We start from the raw sequence: 18,382 nt of genomic DNA, 5'->3' as shown, positions 1-18,382 counted from the left end.
CTAACAATATTGTAGTTCATCCTCATGAAAAACTGCACCAGCTTCAGACTATATTTACTTGATATTGTCCCATTTTACTGAATCCATCATGAACTTCACAGAAAAGTTATGAACTAAAATAAGGTACTGTTCAGCTGTGTATAACATACATTGCTATGACCTATTTAACCATGTGTTAATGTACACACACGTACTGCAGACACTTTCACTAAAACAGTCAGGTGTATCCAGGATTTGAATACTTTTGTAAAGGAATACTATTATCGATAATATCTTTTTCACAATTCAGATTGTAATACTGCATAGATTCCAGAATTAATGTAATTTCTGCAAATGTGCATAAACCCAGTTGTAGTCCATTTTTCCTATTTCAATACAACACTTTTAAATATCAATTTCTCATGGTGAAAACCAGATTTACGCCTATATCCTGCTATTGGATCTCCATGGGGAGAGCCCCAGCAAATTCACTGGAACTATGTATGGGCATAAAGGTCTGCCTGTGTAGATCCAATTGTAGAACTGGGGTTTTAGAGTTATAACACACAAACCAGCTACTGTATTTACATTCTATGTGCAGCAGAGAGCCAAATCCCTACAATTGGTTAGAAGAGGCATTCTGGGAACAAAAGAGCTTAAGAGCCACTTGTCCAATAACAAAACACATACAAGTGATTGTGAAGCACCCCTGTAAATTTAAAATGCATGGGATAGATTGTCACATGGAAAACAACTGTGGCTATTTTATGAATCAGCTTTTAAACATTCTTAGCTATGAATTTATCAATTTCAGGGAGCACAAAGGTAGGTTTTAAGTTCTTTCAACTAGTTTTGGGAAGAACATTTACCTTACTTGACACTTCTGACTACCTATTTTGCTCAAAGTCTTACTACTTACCATATCTCTGACTACCCCACAAACACCTTAAGAAAGTAACAAAAAGAAAAAAATACTTGTGTATATTTATGGCATCATCCACACACACTTTCAAAAGTACTTCATATGTTATGTCATACATACCTCTGCTGCTGGCCCCCAGATTGACTGTAACTTCCAGAATCTATTTAAAAAAAGAAAAAAAAGAAAAAAAACCGGTATTTTAGTAAGAAGCACGGAGCACTTCTGATTCATCCAAATGAGACCTCAACTCTAGAGTACCTAGGTAAGGACTGACAAGAAAAAGTCTCGTAAATAGAGTCAAGATGGTAAGAACCAAAGGCAGAAGTTAAAGGTTAATCCAGAATTTCTTCTAAGTCATTTACAGATTTTCAATGAATTCAAAGAAATGAGTTTTACATAAAAAAAGTCAACCTATGCATGCATATGTATGTTTATTACACAGTTTTTAGAGTAGTCAAAATGGACAGTCACCAAAACAGCAATGTGTCAAACTGAAGTCATTAAAGGACATCAAGTTTAAAAACAAAGACATTTCTTTGAAAATCTTTTATCTATTACTTTCAGAAGTAGCTCCTAAAATTATTGTAAATGAAACAGAGAAAAAAATTATTTTCTCGGGTTATTTTGTGCATTGGACAGTATTTATCAGTTTAGTATTTTCCTTTTATAGTCAGCCTGTTTCCCCTTTTGTCTGCAAGAGAAAACAGGTGAGAGAAAATCATTTTTTAAAATCTGTTTGTAAAACAACAGAACTAATAGTGGGACTCAGGCAAGTGCAGTACTCGTAACTACTTTCATCTTGCGTTTTGAAATATAGATTTACTTTGATGACACCACTTTAAGTCTCAAGGATCGCATGACTAATGAACAGGCACCCTCTGATGGCTAGAGAACGAAATACCATTATCAATTAAGAGTACATCATAAACATCTTAAAATAAAGTAAACAGACAAAGCCAAATCTGTCAGTTTTATCTGATGTCCATTTTAAGACAATGGGTTAGGTTAGAGAGCTTTTCTTGGCAAAGGAGCAGAGGGTAACGTGGAATTTGGGGGAGCATTAGTGGAAAGAAAGACCCCCGCACCCTCTCCCATGACATTTCCCTGCCTTTTGGCAGTGGCAGAAAAATTATAATCACCAGCACAAGCCAGACAGAAACCCCAGTTTTGGTTGTTCATTTACAAAGGATGCAAGTTGTCCGAACAAAGGTCAAGACTTTACTACTCTACTTACAAATGATGGAATCTTTCTGATAGCAGGCAAACAGATTCAGACAACAAGTACATTAAAAGAATGTGGCTTTTGAGGGGAAAAAAATCTCAGAACCACGGTAATTAAGATCAAGTTAAACCTGTACTTTGTAAGACATCTTAATAAGGATCCTGAGCAGCAAAATCTGCACCTGAAGCTCCCCAGAATATACTATTACCACATCAGATCTACGAATCTAGACTTTAAAAGCTATCAGAGAGCAACATTAGGGTGAGCATGGCCATTGCCTAGGTATCAGGGATTTAATATTCTGAAGTGTGAATTGCCTTTCCCTGATAGATTAGGCCTACCATGTTCCTCTACAACAGTTACGGATAAAGGCGGATTTCCTTGGCTTTTTACATTTTAATGGCTGATACCATTTCCAATGTGTAAATGTCAAAAACTCTTGATAGACCTGGTGAAATGGTATCTGTTAGAGCAGTAGTGGTCAAAGGCGAACCACGGCCACCGGGAGCTGCGGTGGGCCGTGCCTGCGCACGGTCAACGTCAGCAAAATGTCTTGCCACCCGCAATCAGATTACTTTGATGGGCCGCATGCAGCCCACAGGCTGCTCACCACGGAGTTAGAGACTGAACTTTACAAGTCATCTACATACGTTCCAGTAGTCACTTACGCATTGCCATGCCAACTTTGGTCCCTTTAGAAACTACACTACCAGTCACAACCGAAATTCTAATAATTTGTGTAATTACTTTTTTTAAAGTACTTCCCCAATTCACCTGCAATCCAATCCAAATTTAAGTCTCCAGAGATGAAAAATTAGAACATAACTATGGTTTCTGTGTATATTAAAAAAACAACAACTATTTATATCGCCCTACACAGCCAGGCCTACTTTCACAGTCCACTATTAACTTTGTCAAGTTTTGACACCATCGAATTAGGCCTGAATAAAGACTGAGAGTGGCTGGGTCACTACAAAAAATACTTTTCCCACAGTTGGCCCATTGCCAACTGTGCCCACATATCTATTCAGGGGACACCATCACAGGGCCTAACAACATCAGCCACACTATCAGAGGCTCGTTCACCTGCACATCCACCAATGTGATATATGCCATCATGTCTCATCATGCCATCATGCCTCAGTCCCTGGAAAAATCATGGAGCAGGTCCTCAAAGAATCAATCCTGAAGCACTTACATGAGAGGAAAGTGATCAGGAACAGTCAGCATGGATTCACCAAGGGAAGGTCATGCCTGACTAATCTAATCGCCTTTTATGATGAGATTACTGGTTCTGTGGATGAAGGGAAAGCAGTGGATGTATTGTTTCTTGACTTTAGCAAAGCTTTTGACACGGTCTCCCACAGTATTCTTGTCAGCAAGTTAAGGAAGTATGGGCTAGATGAATGCACTATAAGGTGGGTAGAAAGCTGGCTAGATTGTCGGGCTCAACGGGTAGTGATAAATGGCTCCATGTCTAGTTGGCAGCCGGTGTCAAGTGGAGTGCCCCAGGGGTCGGTCCTGGGGCCGGTTTTGTTCAATATCTTCATAAATGATCTGGAGGATGGTGTGGATTGCACTCTCAGCAAATTTGCAGATGATACTAAACTGGGAGGAGTGGTAGATACGCTGGAGGGGAGGGATAGGATACAGAAGGACCTAGACAAATTGGAGGATTGGGCCAAAAGAAATCTGATGAGGTTCAATAAGGATAAGTGCAGGGTCCTGCACTTAGGACGGAAGAATCCAATGCACCGCTACAGACTAGGGACCGAATGGCTAGGCAGCAGTTCTGCGGAAAAGGACCTAGGGGTGACAGTGGACGAGAAGCTGGATATGAGTCAACAGTGTGCCCTTGTTGCCAAGAAGGCCAATGGCATTTTGGGATGTATAAGTAGGGGCATAGCGAGCAGATCGAGGGATGTGATCGTTCCCCTCTATTCGACACTGGTGAGGCCTCATCTGGAGTACTGTGTCCAGTTTTGGGCCCCACACTACAAGAAGGATGTGGATAAATTGGAGAGAGTCCAGCGAAGGGCAACAAAAATGATTAGGGGTCTAGAGCACATGACTTATGAGGAGAGGCTGAGGGAGCTGGGATTGTTTAGTCTGCAGAAGAGAAGAATGAGGGGGGATTTGATAGCTGCTTTCAACTACCTGAAAGGGGGTTCCAAAGAGGATGGCTCTAGACTGTTCTCAATGGTAGCAGATGACAGAACGAGGAGTAATGGTCTCAAGTTGCAATGGGGGAGGTTTAGATTGGATATTAGGAAAAACTTTTTCACTAAGAGGGTGGTGAAACACTGGAATGCGTTACCTAGGGAGGTGGTAGAATCTCCTTCCTTAGAGGTTTTTAAGGTCAGTCTTGACAAAGCCCTGGCTGGGATGATTTAACTGGGAATTGGTCCTGCTTCGAGCAGGGGGTTGGACTAGATGACCTTCTGGGGTCCCTTCCAACCCTGATATTCTATGATTCTATGTGCCAGCAATGCCCCTCTGCCATGTACATTGGTCAAACTGGACAGTCTCTACGTAAAAGAATAAATGGACACAAATCAGATGTTAAGAATTATAACATTCATAAACCAGTCGGAGAACACTTCAATCTCTCTGGTCACGCAATCACAGACATGAGGGTCACTATCTTAAAGCAAAAAAACTTCAAATCCAGACTCCAGCGAGAAACTGCTGAATTGGAATTCATTTGCAAATTGGATACTATTAATTTGGGCTTGAATAGAGACTGGGAGTGGCTAAGTCATTATGCAAGGTAGCCTATCTCCCCTTGTTTTTTTCCTACAAACCCCCCCCCCCCAAGACGTTCTGGTTAAACTTGGATTATTGCTGTGCACATTGTAAGATGAGCTATTGCCAGCAGGAGAGTGAGTTTGTGTGTGTGGTTTTTGGAGGGGGGTGTGTGTGGGGGGGGTGGTGGTGGTGGTGAGAAAACCTGGATTAGTGCTGGAAATGACCCACCTTGATTATCATGCGCATTATAAAGAGAGGTTTCAAAGAGGGATGGGCTATTACCAGCAGGAGAGTGAGTTTGTATGTGTGGGGGGGGGGGGGGAAGGGTGAGAAAACCTGGATTTGTGCTGGAAATGGCCCTACTTGATAATCACTTTAGATAAGCTGTTACGAGCAGGACAGTGGGGTGGGAGGAAGTTTTGTTTCATGGTCTCTGTGTGTATATAATATCTTCTGCAGTTTCCACGATATGCTATGCATCCGATGAAGTGAGCTGTAGCTCACGAAAGCTCATGCTCAAATAAACTGGTTAGTCTCTAAGGTGCCACAAGTACTCCTTTTCTTTTTTCTTTTTACGAATACAGACTAACACGGCTGTTACTCTGAAACCTTTCCCTCTGTTGATACTCACACCTTCTTGTCAACTGTTGTGAATGGGCCACATCCACCCTAATTGAATTGGCCTCGTTAGCACTGACCCCCCCACTTGGTAAGGCAACTTCCATCTTTTCACGTGCTGCATATTTATACCTGCCTACTGTATTTTCCACTCCATGCATCTGATGAAGTGGTTTATAGCCCATGAAAGCTTATGCCCAAATAAATTTGTTAGTCTCTAAGGTGCCACAAGGACTCGTTGTTGTTTTTGCTGATACAGACTAACATGACTACCTCTCTGAAACTGTGACCTAAAACAGAGTGAAATTCGCATGTTTCTTTTCTTGTCCAAGCTGACAAATGCAAAAGGGAAACAATCACTATAAAGGTGAAGATTAATTCAATTTTAAAATTTTTTAGTTTTAATGATTTAATAGATGTTACTATTAAACAGGTAAGGGTATTTTTAATAACTTTTTAACCTGAATGTCTAACAGCTTTCATGAGATATCAGTTTCAAAATGAATTGAAGCACTGAACCAAAGAGTACCATATCAGTTAAGAACGTAGCTGGCTTTAAGTTATTAACTTGTCTTTTATCCTCCTAATTTTTCACTTGTGACCTTCTGCCAAAGTGGGGCTTTTCCAAAAAGTCTGAGGGTAACTGGACAAGGAGTATGTAAGATAAGAGAATACATTTTTAAAAAAAGAAAAGTATTTTTATATACTTTTTCTAATGTTTTGAGTGTCCTTTTTTACACTGAACACAAATAGAAATAGATATACTGGGTCAGACCAATGGTCCATCTAGCCCCGTACCCTCTCTCTGATAGTGGCCGGTGTCAGAGGCTTCAGAGGGAATGAACAGAACAGAGAAAGTTTGAATGGTCCATCTCCTGTGATCCAGTCACAGCTTCTGGCAGTCACAGGTTTTAGGGACACCTGGAGCACAGGATTGTGTCCCTGACTGTCTGGGCTAATAACCACTGATGGACCTATCCTCCATAAACTTAACTGATTAGTCTACAAATTTCATATGTGGTTTATTTTGATAGGCTTAATAGGTACTAATATTTTTGAGTATTTTTGGAGAGTTCAGATGGTTATTTTGGGAGTTACTGTATATGCTATTTTTAAAAAACCTGTAAGAAGTCCCCAGGGGCTTTGGCTGGGACTCAGGCAGTGCCTATCAATAAAGCAGCTTCCTCAGCAGTTTTTCTTGAATTCAAGTTACTTGAATTATTAGCATGAGACATCTCTGCCACTAAATTTTATCTTTTTATATGAAGAATCGTGAGTTTGAGCAACACAGTGAGGAAAAAATGGAAAAGCCTATTCTCAAATTCTAAGCTGCTAAACCTTTTGGGGTGTGGGAAGAAAACTTCTACAATTTTGCTGCCAAATCTCCTGAGACCAATCTCATTCTCAATTTTTAGGCCGCTTTTGAAATCTTTTCTTTATGGTGAAAGACTGTCCTCTGTGCCTTTCCACAAGACACTGAACATCTCATGCCTTTCTTATCCATTCTGTCATCCAAAATGTCACAGCCTGAGACAGCACTGTAACAGCTCAACCCTGACAAAGTAAGGCTGACCCTCGGAAGCACCTGCAACCACAGGACTTCTATCTTCTCCCTCAGCTGCCATTGCTGCAGAGCTTAAAATAGGGCTGATTTTTATAAACAAGCAGAAACAGCAATGTTATTTTCACATTGTCTCCCCACCCCCACAATCCTCCATCTACAATCAATTCTAGGTACCATGGATCCTGTGACGACAGGACACTTTCCCAAGATATCAGTACCAGAAGTCAAAGACATTTGCATGTTGACAGATGCAAAGGGACTGGTGTGTTCTCAAGGAAGCCCCATGGAGATTATGGGCCAGTTAATGCTGTGACAGCACAGCCTCTACTCCCCACCCCATCTACGAAGAGCCTCAGTACGTGGAGGCAGGTGCTCTTTTTATATCACGCCATGTAGGGTGTAAAGGCCCCTCTCTCAACTTTCTGCTGGGGGTGAGGAAAAGGCAACAGACCCTTGGGCTATGTGGTGCCTGCAGGCCCGCAGACCTATGGAAAGCGAGATGCCAGGGTCACCCAGCCGCAATCAGAGCTAGAAGCAGGAGCCATTTCCACCCTGTTCCAGTGGGTGCCAGGAACCACACAACCCCAGGGACACGCTCACGGCCACTGACGGGGACATACGCCTTCCAGTGCTGCGCTATCACCCCCCAAAGGGTGCCCAGGGCCCTAGCCCAGTGAGGGCATAAAAGGGGCCCCTGCTCACCACCACGGGGCACCCACCCACTGAATGGGAGACAGGAGCCCCCATGAGTCAGGGAGCCGCCCCATATCCACACTCCCTAGAGAGAAGAGAGGCAACCCCCCCCCCCCCGACGCAGGGGGGTGGGGGCGGGGCTGCCCCCAGGGGAGAGGCAAAACCCCCTCCCCGACGCAGGGGGGTAGGGCTGCCCCCAACGGGGAGGACGCAGGGGGTGGGGGCGGGGCTGCCCCAAACGCTGCCCCCAGGGGAGAGGCGCAGGAGGGTGGGGGCGGGGCTGCCCCCAGGGGAGAGGCAAACCCCCCTCCCCGACGCAGGGGGGTAGGGCTGCCCCCAACGGGGAGGACGCAGGGGGGCTGCCCCCAGGGGCGAGGCGGCCCCCAGGAAGGGGCGGGGCTGCCCCAAGGCTTCCCAGAGGGGATGATGAGGCCCCGGGGGCGGTGGGGGGAAGCGGCGAGTCCAACATGGCGGCGGCCCGGCCCGCCCCCGCGGAGCGAGGCGCTTACCGGAAGCCATGCCGGCCGCCGCTGCCGGGGCGCGAGAGGGAAGGAGGCCGAGGCCCGAGCGCCGCGCCGGCCCCACGCGCCCCGAACAACCCTCGCGCCGACTGCGGGCCCGCGCCGCCAATCCGCGAGCGCAGCGCCTACCACCCGGCTGCACGGGGGGGGGGACGTACCAAGTAGTTGCCGTTCGGAGGGGGCGAGGGTTGGTGGAACTCTACCACTGTGCAAAGGAGGGGGGCGCGGATTCTACCACTCCACACTACAGCATTAGGTCGATTTTAGTTAAGTCGACATCGAGCCTCCGATTGAAGCAAGTCGATTTTGCACGTCCCCATTATGCTCGTTGCGTCGGCAGAGTGCATCCTCACTAGGTATCCCACAGTGCCTGGAACCAAGTGCCACGTTGGGTTGGGCTTGCAGTGCCCCATGAGACCAAAACGTTTGCACAGGTGGAAATGGAACATGGCATTAGCCTGCCACGATGCACCCACCACCCTCCCTCCCTCCCTGAAATAAACGGCAAACAAACCAAGCCTTTTTCGCACCCCTTGTTTCCTACGTCTAGGGTTGCCAGGTGTCTGGTTTTTGACCGGAACGCCCGGTCCAAAAGGGACCCTGGCCAGTCCTGCTGATCGGTACCGCTGACCGTTTAAAGTCTGGTTGGGGGTGCAGCGGGGCTAAGGCAGGCTCCCTGCCTGCCCTGGTTCCGTGCAGCTCCCGGAAGCAATGGCATGTCCCCCCTCCAGCTCCTATACGTCCCAGTTCTGCAGCTCCCATTGGCCGGGAACTGCAGCCAGTGGGAGCTGCGGGGGCAGCGCCTGCAGACAGGGCAGCGCACAGTGCCGCCTCGCCACACCTCCGCGTGGGAGCCGGAGGAGGGACATGCCGCTGCTTCTGGGAGCTGCTTGAGGTAAGCGCCATCCAGAGCCAGCACCCCTGAGCCCCTCCCACACCCCTGCCCCATCCCTGATCCCCCTCGCCGCGCCCCCCCCAGCCCTAGGTGGTCCCCAGTCCTGGGGCTCAGGCAGCTGGGCGGCACAGTCGTTACGCCCCCAGCCCTGGTGCTCAGGTGGCCAGGCAGCACGGTCACTGCGCCCCCAGCCCCGGGGCTCCGGGTGGCCCCCAGTCCTGGTGCTTGGGTGGCCAGCCCCGGAGCACCAGGCAGGCAATGCGGTCCAGCACCAACGGCCCCGAGTCCCCGCAGGAGGCACGCTGGCCTGGGGGCGGGGCCACGGTAGGCTGTTTGGGGCTGCACAGCCTCCCCTTGCCTATGATACCCACTGCCCATGCTCAGTGCATTTCCCTGCAAGCCACAACGTAAGCAGAACCCCTGGCTACTGCAAGAGTCAGTTTGTTGCTGCAACCATGGTAAGTAAGGCCATGAGGCAAGGACGGGAGACCTTGTGCAGCGGCTTTTGTTAAGACATCCTTGGGATCAATGGTTCCAACCTCAGCACAGCCCCCTTTCCCATAGCAACTGGGATGGTGCTTGAGGACAGGCACCGGCGTAAAGCCCCGCAAATAGTTTGATTGTTACAGAAGCAGCACCTGGTTGGGGTTGAAGGGAGACGAACAGGAAGTGTCGCCCCTGGTTTTTTAAAATGCTGGCTGCAATATGGGGTGATCCCTTCCAACCATGACCAGGGCATGCTCAGGAAAGTGTGGTTGTGTGACCCACAATTCAGCAAACGGGTGGATTACTTATTGAATTGATTGCGGTTTAAGGGCTAGCATTTAAAACCTCCCCTCATTTCCCCTAGGTGACCGTATGCAGTATCACTCTCCTGAGGGTAACAGATGCGGAAAGGGAGCAGATGCTGCAAGCGTCTGGGTACAGATCTGGTCCTTATGCTGCAATGCTGCGCGCCGCAATGATGCCAGAAGAGTTAATAAAAATGAGAGCATGTATCCCCAGCATCACACTCCGCCGACAATTGCTCCTGTGAGGGGATGGGCTCCAGAGTTAAAAAAAAGTTCTTGGATGTTGGGGAAAATGGATCCTCTGCTTGCCTGACACGCATTCTCCTCCTCCTCCTCCTCTTCCTCATCAGCAATGTCCTCCTCCTTGTTGCCCGAGGTCGCCTGGGGCCCCTGGGAGGTATACACGGAGCATAGTGGCGGGGTCGCCACCTAGAATCGCATGCAGCTCCTCATAGAAGCGACATATATGTGGCTCAGAACCAGAGCAACTGTTCAGTCTTCTGGTACGCTTGCCGAAAGCTTCTTTATTGTCACGCGGCACTGCTGTGTGTCCCTGGTGTAGCCCTTCTCCCTCATGTCCTGCGCGATTTTGGCATAAATGTTCGTGTTTTTTCTGCAGGATCGGAACTCTGCCTGCACAGACTCTTCTCCCCACACAGCAATAAGATCCACCACCTCCTGGGTGCTCCATGCTGGAGATGTTTGCGGCCTTGAGCATCCATGGTCAGCTGTGCTGATGAGCTCTCCACACTGATCAAACAGGACATGAAAGTTCAAAAGTTCCCGGGGCGTTAACAGGGGATCGGCTGTTTCCTGTGTACCTGGCTGAAGTGCAATGGAGTTGAAAGTGCTCTCCAGAGTGGTCACAGTGGAGCACTGTGGGACACCTCCTGGAGGCCACTTGATTTGAATTACACAGCACAGTGTCTACACTATCCCCATGTCAATGTATGGATGTCAACTGAAGCGCTATGCCTCACGCAGAGGTGGAGTACAGAAGTCAACTCTACAAGCCCTGTAGGTCGACGGAAGGGACTCGGAGGTGTAGACACATACATTATTAACTCGACTTAACGCAGCAAATGTCGACCCAGCTTTGTAGTGTAGACCAGGCCTAAGACTCTATCCTGGGGAAGGGGTAGCTGACTGCACTAACCTGCAGGTATGGGCTTGCATGGAGTGTAGCACCAGCCTGTGGCAATCCAGGCCTTTGGGATCTCCAGGCTCCCCCTGGGACTGCCCAGGAGCCTCAGCTAGTGATGTTTAGAAGATGTTTAGTGATGTTTTGGAAGGGGCCTTGAGAGCTCATCTAGTTCAGCCCTTTGCACTGGGGCAGGGTCCTAGACCATCCTTGACAGGTGTTTGTCCAACCTGTTCTAAGAATCCTCCAATAACTCGGATTCCACAACCCCTACAAGAAGCCTCTTCCAGAGCCTAGCTACCCTTATGGTTAATTTCCAACCCCCCCCCCCCCACCACCACCACCAAATCTAACCTAAATCTCCCTTGCTGCAGATTAAACCCATTACCTCTTCTCCGACCTCCAGTGGACATGGAGAATAATTGATCACCGTCCTCTTAACATGCCCCTAATGTATTTGCAGACTGTTTTTAGGTCCCCCCACTACCCCCCCCCCAGTCTTCTTTTCTCAAAACTAAACATGGCCAGTTTTTAAAGCCATTCCTCATAGGTCAGGTTTTCAAAACCTTTTTTCATTTTTGTTGTTCTCCTCTGGACTCTCCAATTTGTTCACATCTTTTCTTAAAGCGACATCCAGAAGTGGATACAGTACTCCAGCTGAGGCCACATCAGTGTTGAGTAGAGTGGGACAGTTACTTCCCAGGTCTTAAATGACACTCCTATTAATACACCCCAGAATGATATTAGCCTTTTTTACAGCTGCATCACACTGTTGACTCTTGTTCAATTTGTGATCCACTATCAGCCCCAGGTCCTTTTCAGCCGTACTACATCTAGCCAGTTATTCCCCATTTTGTAGTTGTGCATTCGCTTTTTCCCCGCAATGTGTAGTATTTTGTGCTTGTCTTTATTGAATTGCATCTTCTTTATTTCAGACCAATTCTCCAATTTGTCAAGGTTGGTTTGAATTCTAACACTGTCCTCCAAAGTGCTTGCAACCCCTCCTAGCTTGGTGTCACCTGCGAATTTTATAAGCATACCCTCCACTCCATTACCCAAGTCATTAATGAAAATATTGAATAGTACCGGCCCCAGGACAGATCCCTGCATGACCCCATTAGATACATCCCCCCAGTTTGACAGCGAACCATTGATAACTTCTCTTTGAGTAGTTTGCACTTGTAAACTTGTGGGCAAAGAAATGAAAGTCCAGTTAAGGCTGGGTCAAAATGTGGCCATTGCTCTATTTGTATATTATAAATTGGATCTGGATTCTTGGTCCTAGATTGATCTTTGTAGATGTTAGAATACAGATATTCAGGCCTGCCTGTAAAGGCCTATACTTTAAGAACTTAGGTGTATTTTTATCACTTAGCTAGTTACAGCACTATAAAACAAAGAATCAAAATCGCAGTCTGCCTGTGTAAGGGCCTTCTCTCACTAGGAGCGTCTGAGGCCTTGTTCTTAGGCTAAGGCCTTTGGCTAAGCAGCAGGGGCACGGTCACATCCCAAACCAGTCACATTGAAATAAGGTGGTATTGGGCTCTTAGGAATACAATCCTGTCCTGATAGTGCCCATCACCACCAGATAAAGATGGTTAAAGAAAACTTCGTTTGATAGCATCCTGTCTGGCTAGGGTGACCAGATGTCCCGTTTTTAAAGGGACAGTCCAGTTTTTTGGGGACTTTTTCTTATATAGGCACCTATTACCCCCACCCCCTGTCCTGTTTTTTCACAGTTGCTATCTGGTCACCCTACGTCTGGCAAGAAATCACTTATCAATGGTTGTGGTTGTGAAACCCTCATTTCTGTATATTTTATCTTTATGGCCCCCATTTTTCTATTGTTAATCTGTCTGGTTCTCTAATTATTTCTGTCTAATGTATAATTAATTTCACTAGGTGTAAGTTAATTAGGGTAGTGGGATATAATTGGTTAGAGAATTATGTTACAATATATTAGGATTGGTTAGATAGATTTCAGTAAAATGATTGGTTAAGGTATAGCTGAGAATATTACTATATAAACTGGGGTCAAACAGGAAGTGGGAGGGAAGGGAAATTGGAATCATGTTTGCTAAGGGGGCGGGGAGAACAGGGACAGGGACACAGGCAAGGCTCTGTGGCATCAGAGCTGGGAAGGGGGATACGGGCGGGGTAAATGCTCTGCAGTATTAGAGCTGGGAAGGGCGACACTGGGGAACAGACTCTATCAGCATGTAGACATAAGCCCAACTGGTGTGAAGGGCTTCAGAACATGCTTGCTTGGAAACTAACCCCAATAAAGATCTCATTGTCTGCACTTTGGACTTCTGGTCTTTTGCTGCTTGCTGTCTGCGTGACAAGAACCAGGGAAGTGGGAGGGTTGAGGGAAATCCCTCTAACAGTAGATTTAACTTTATATTCCCTTCCTGTCCCTCCCAAAGTGCACTTTAAATTCAGACCCTGTTGATATGAGTGAACTATAAAAAAGACCAAGGATCTGATTCATGAAAGCTTTGGAACAGTAGTGTTCTTCCACTGCTGGAGAAAGAGAAAATATAGTCCTTTTAGTATACTTCTGTAGCGGAGGGCACAGGAATATCTGTGCCAATTAACTGACTCACTTTGCTCACAGAAGTTACAAAACAGCATTTCAGCAGAGGATGCAGAAGCTTGTGTGACGCTACAGACAAAAGCCTGTCAATCCATTTCAAGTCCCATTTCAAAGCTGGTAAGAGAACTTTAAAAGAAAAACTGAGCAAAGAAGTTTAATCTGTACCCAATCTGTATCTTTAATAAATTAAAGGTTAGGACAATATTGATTCAGAGTGCAAACCCCACTCCACTGGGAATAAGGGTTTCTGATTTCTTTTAAATCACTATGAATATATTAACTTAAGGATTAGATCTCTTCAAAATACTTCAAAGATTTAGTTTAAGACTATGTAAGACTAGAGCAAAATAAAAGCAAGTTCAAAAATAATGAGTTGGAGGAAAAATAAGCCGTTTGTACAATTTTCTTTTAAACCCTAATGTGTTTGTTATTTCAGATCACCCTCAACAGCTGGAGAAGAACAACGTAACTTGAGTAACTTGAGTTTCTGTCTGTTTTTTAAGTGGAGAAAGAAAAGAGTTTTCTGATTGCAGCAGATCTGATTGAGGAGACTGGTAAACAAGTTGGGTTGTTTCTTTCCTTCAAGGCATAGCAGGAGGCAGATCCTATGGCCGCAGCCCAGAAGGAAGTGAAAGCATTTCTGTAGAACAAGCAGTGACTAGAATATTTAATTAAAGTGAGGTTTGTGTTGTCTCTCTGTCTGGACAACTTTCTCTCCCCTCAGTGAACTGTATTTTCTTCTGTGCTCCCAGCCTTACTATGTACATCATATACATGTACTTTCATATACAGTATATCTAGCATTGGGGTGTTTATACTATGTAAAGCTGGGACCAAAGCACTCCGCCCAAAGAATTGTCCATGTCCGTTGGAAGTTCTCCATGTGACATGCTCTTGGGATTGGGCCAGATTTTCCAAACCGCTCAACTCCCATTTAGGCACCTAAGTAAGGACCAGATTTTAAACAGCACTCGGCAGCCAGCAGCAGGATGATAGAGATTAAAATCAGCAGCTTATGGAGTTCTCAGACAGCTCTCTCCAGCACCACTCAGAATCCCTGCACCCGTCAGAGAATCCTGCACTCTTACCGGGGCAAAGGAGTTCTAATTCGGATACAGGCGCACAGTCAGTTACATGTCTTTGCCCTTTAAACAACCCCAGGTGCTTCTAGCGAATAGAACAGACTCAGGAGGCCTGAGTCATTGATGCTGTCTGGCCCCTTGGCGCCAAAGCTAAAATTGCTTTATTTTAAAGCTAATTTTGAAGAAGAAGAAGAAGAAGACAAAGAAGAAGAAAGTAATTTGAAACTTCTGAAAATCTGTTCCCCATGCTCCGCTCATCTCCCGCCAGGCTCTAAAAGTCTAAAATAGTTCAAACCATTTCTACCTTTTCCTACTAAACATTGTATCCTGGGAAGTTATATACTGTATTTCTTTCAGCTAAATTCCATTTAAATATGAGAGCAATTATCCTTTTAACTTTCATACAACACAGAGGTCCTGGATATGTGCTCGTTTCATAGATCTTGTTTCACTTGTCACAAGAACAGGGGTGTCCGTGGCCAAATTCTAGCTCAGATAATCCCAAACTGCCAACCTAAGGCTCCAAAGATAAATGCATATGCTGAACTTTGTATGCTGTGAATAATCTCACTGATGTTGATGGAACACATCAGAGTGCATAAAAGCTAAGTACAGACCTAAGCCTTTGCAGGATGGAGGTCTAAATTGCTCCCTGCAGTTTGACTTGTGTACATTGTATAGACATTGTGCACTGTTAAGTAGCTACCATGCTTCAGGCTGGAGGTGGCTGCATTTTAGTTAAGGGCTTTCTTTTTGGATATATGCGTAGTACTGTTTCAAATAGCACAAGGTTAAAGTACACTAGGGAACCTTTAGTATGCACCAGCAGAGTCTAAATGGACCAATTAATACACAACATGTCAGTGCACTTTAGAAATCACACCCCTGTAGTCCACATTACTGCTTTGTGTAGACAAGCCATTAGATACAAGCCAGGGAGCAGAGACTTCACCTGTATAAACAAACTGCATGGGGAAAGGAGTGAGGTCAACACAAATTGAGTAACCATTTCTGGTGTTTATTGGATAAACACTGATTTCATATACAGTATATCTAGCATTGGGGTGTTTATCGGTTAAGTCTGAAAATCAGAAGCCCCACTAATAAATGCTCCCCTGCTTAGGACACAGGCAGTTCTGCAATTAACACTTAGCCCAGCCCTGGTGGTGGGAGAAGATTGCCAGTGATGGACATAAACAAACTGAATATGCAATCAGAGCACCTTGCCAGAGATCAATCTGGGTGGTGCTCGATTTGCCAGCAGGCCATGTCCCTTTGAGATTTGCAATGATGATGATGATATAATACACCTGCAGGAAGCAATCTGACGTGTACACCTTTAGATATCAGGCAGAGAGCCTTTAAATACACGTTTATTATACAAACATTTGCAGTTGCAAAACAAAGTTGTCATACAGCAGAAAAAAAAAAACATGGGGAAATAAAAACAGTAGAGTTATGGATAACCCCCCTCTGAGACATTCTAGTTATGTCTGGTTCTAGCAGTTTGGAAAGCTGAGCTGCTTAGAAAGACATAGCCAGGAAAATATCTAACAGATACTAGTCCCCATGAGTTAGGAATCCCTGGCCTCCATTGCTGTTTTTGCTCTATATTATGTCTCTCTATTTAGGCACTGACATGGCCAGCAATACTGTATTAGCAATGCCAGTCTCAGACTGTAAGCCACGTGGAGCATAGACTGTCTCCTATGTACAGCACCAAGCACAGATGCTCAGCAAATAATATTCTGCAGCTAGGTCAATACTTGGCTTTTTATCCATAGAATTTCCTACTATTTCAGGTAGCAGTGATGGATAGGAGCCTGAGTGTGAACAAGGTGCTGGGGATTTTGCCACTCTATCATGGAACTTTGCCGACAGCAGTACTCGATAACACCATGGTCAACTTGCCCGTGGCTGCCACGGCCTTGTCTACTGCCCCTGCTGTTGCCAGTGAAGCTGCACTGGTGTAGCAGCAGCGAGACATTTTAAGGCTAGTGGGAAGTCAAAGGTGGACATTTTTAACGGAGGGTAATTAACCTTTGGGGCAAGTTATCAAAGGATGTGGTAGATTCTGTATCACTTAAGATCTTTACATCAAGATCAGATTTCCAAAAGATAAGCTCTTAGTTTAACGACAAGTTAAATGTTTGATGCAAAAATCACTGGGTGAAATTGTATGGCCTCTGCAATGCAGGAGGTCAGACTAGATGAAAGACAGCCTCGTCTGGCCTTAAAATCTATAAATCTATGGAGTCCTTCCTTGGGTCTCCATCCCTTTGTGTCTTTGTTTTTAACCTAGGTCCAGCTAAGCAACATGGCTTTGAAGGGAATGTCTCTGATATGTCTGTTATTCATTGCTACGTCTGTCATCAGCATCTCTCGCGCTCAGAACCCCCTGGCCTTCAGACGGAAACATTTGACCCTACTGGACACCATAGACCACAACAGATGTAATAGTGAAATGAGAAACAAACGGATCGCAATGACTAGAGATGGCTGTAAAAAACTCAACACGTTCATTCATGGTCGCGAGGAGGTTATCGATGCCACATGCACCATGGGGAAAGTGCATGTCATAAAGGGCCAGGAGTATAAAAAAAGTATTCATAAATTCAGGGTCACTAATTGCAGACTCTCTAGGGAATACCCTAATGACTGCAAGTACATGGCAGAAAAGAGTGCCTGGAAATATATAGTCATCTCTTGTGACCAGAACGATCGCCCAGTGCATTTTGCAGGGACACTGAACTGGTAGGAGTCAGGAAGTGGGTGAAGGGGCTTATTCCTAATGCTTCGGGGTGCTGCAGCCTCTTGTGCTGCAAATCACACCATTTATACTGTTGCCTAAACGTATTCTTTTGTGAGTGATTTGAAATGCTGGAGGCCTCAGCAACAAGGGGACACTGCTCTCTGATGGGTCTGGTGGTGGGAGAGCAGCAGAGAGATGGAGGAAGGAATAATAATGATGCTTAGCAGTTTTATAGCCCTTTACATTTCCAAAGCATTGCTCCAACACTAGGAAAATGAAGGGGAGTGTCTGAAAGAGGGGAGTGGGGGGATTAGAGTGGGGGAAGAGGATTGTTGAGGATGGGAAGCGAGATGGTTATAGGGTCTGATCCCAAACTCAGTGAAGTCAATGGACTTTAGATCAGCCCCATAGTGAAAGAGGGAAGCAGAGGGATCTTGAATGGGAATTAGTAAGGAAGGCATGGAGGATGGTCCAGTGGTTAGCATGTTAGCCTGGGAGACCCGGTGGCAATTCCCGCTCTGCCATAGACTTCCAGTGTGACCCTGGGCAAGTCATTTAGGGCCAGATTTGTAAAGGTATGTAGGTGCCTGCAGATGCAGATAGGCACCTGGTGTGATTCTCAAAAGTGCCTAGGCCCGTAAGGCCCAACAGGAGTGATGATTTTCAAGCTCCCTTCACTTCCCTATGGAAAAGCCATTGACTTTGCTGGGTTTGGGATCAGACTGTTGCCGGCACCCAGTGCCAGAGGCGAGCAACAGTGGGGGGGGGGGTTCGCTACCCGGTATGCTTCAGCCAATAATCACAACGGGGTGGAGAAGCAGAAAAGTTTATTTGAAGCTTCAAAAAGGTACAGGGAGA

At 45.9% G+C, this 18,382-nt stretch overlaps 1 protein-coding gene across 2 annotated transcripts in view; it reads right to left on the bottom strand.

Annotated features, from left to right (window-relative positions):
* Nucleotides 1-8,381, bottom strand: part of TAF15 (TATA-box binding protein associated factor 15) — a 33,470-nt gene extending 25,089 nt beyond the window's left edge. The window contains exons 1-2 of one of the 2 annotated variants that reach the window (XM_074974567.1): nt 8,256-8,381; nt 1,022-1,061 (exon numbers count right to left, since the gene is read on the bottom strand). In XM_074974567.1, coding sequence (XP_074830668.1) covers nt 1,022-1,061; nt 8,256-8,265 — 50 coding nt within the window. In that variant the 5' untranslated portion in view covers nt 8,266-8,381. The remainder of the gene's footprint in view (nt 1-1,021; nt 1,062-8,255) is intronic. The other variant, XM_074974568.1, reaches the window with a different exon arrangement.
* Nucleotides 8,382-18,382: the final 10,001 nt, after the last annotated feature.

Source organism: Natator depressus, chromosome 17, assembly GCF_965152275.1.
Source record: "Natator depressus isolate rNatDep1 chromosome 17, rNatDep2.hap1, whole genome shotgun sequence".
Taxonomy (NCBI): Eukaryota; Metazoa; Chordata; order Testudines; family Cheloniidae; genus Natator; species Natator depressus.
This window is presented reverse-complemented; position numbering and strand designations above follow the sequence as displayed.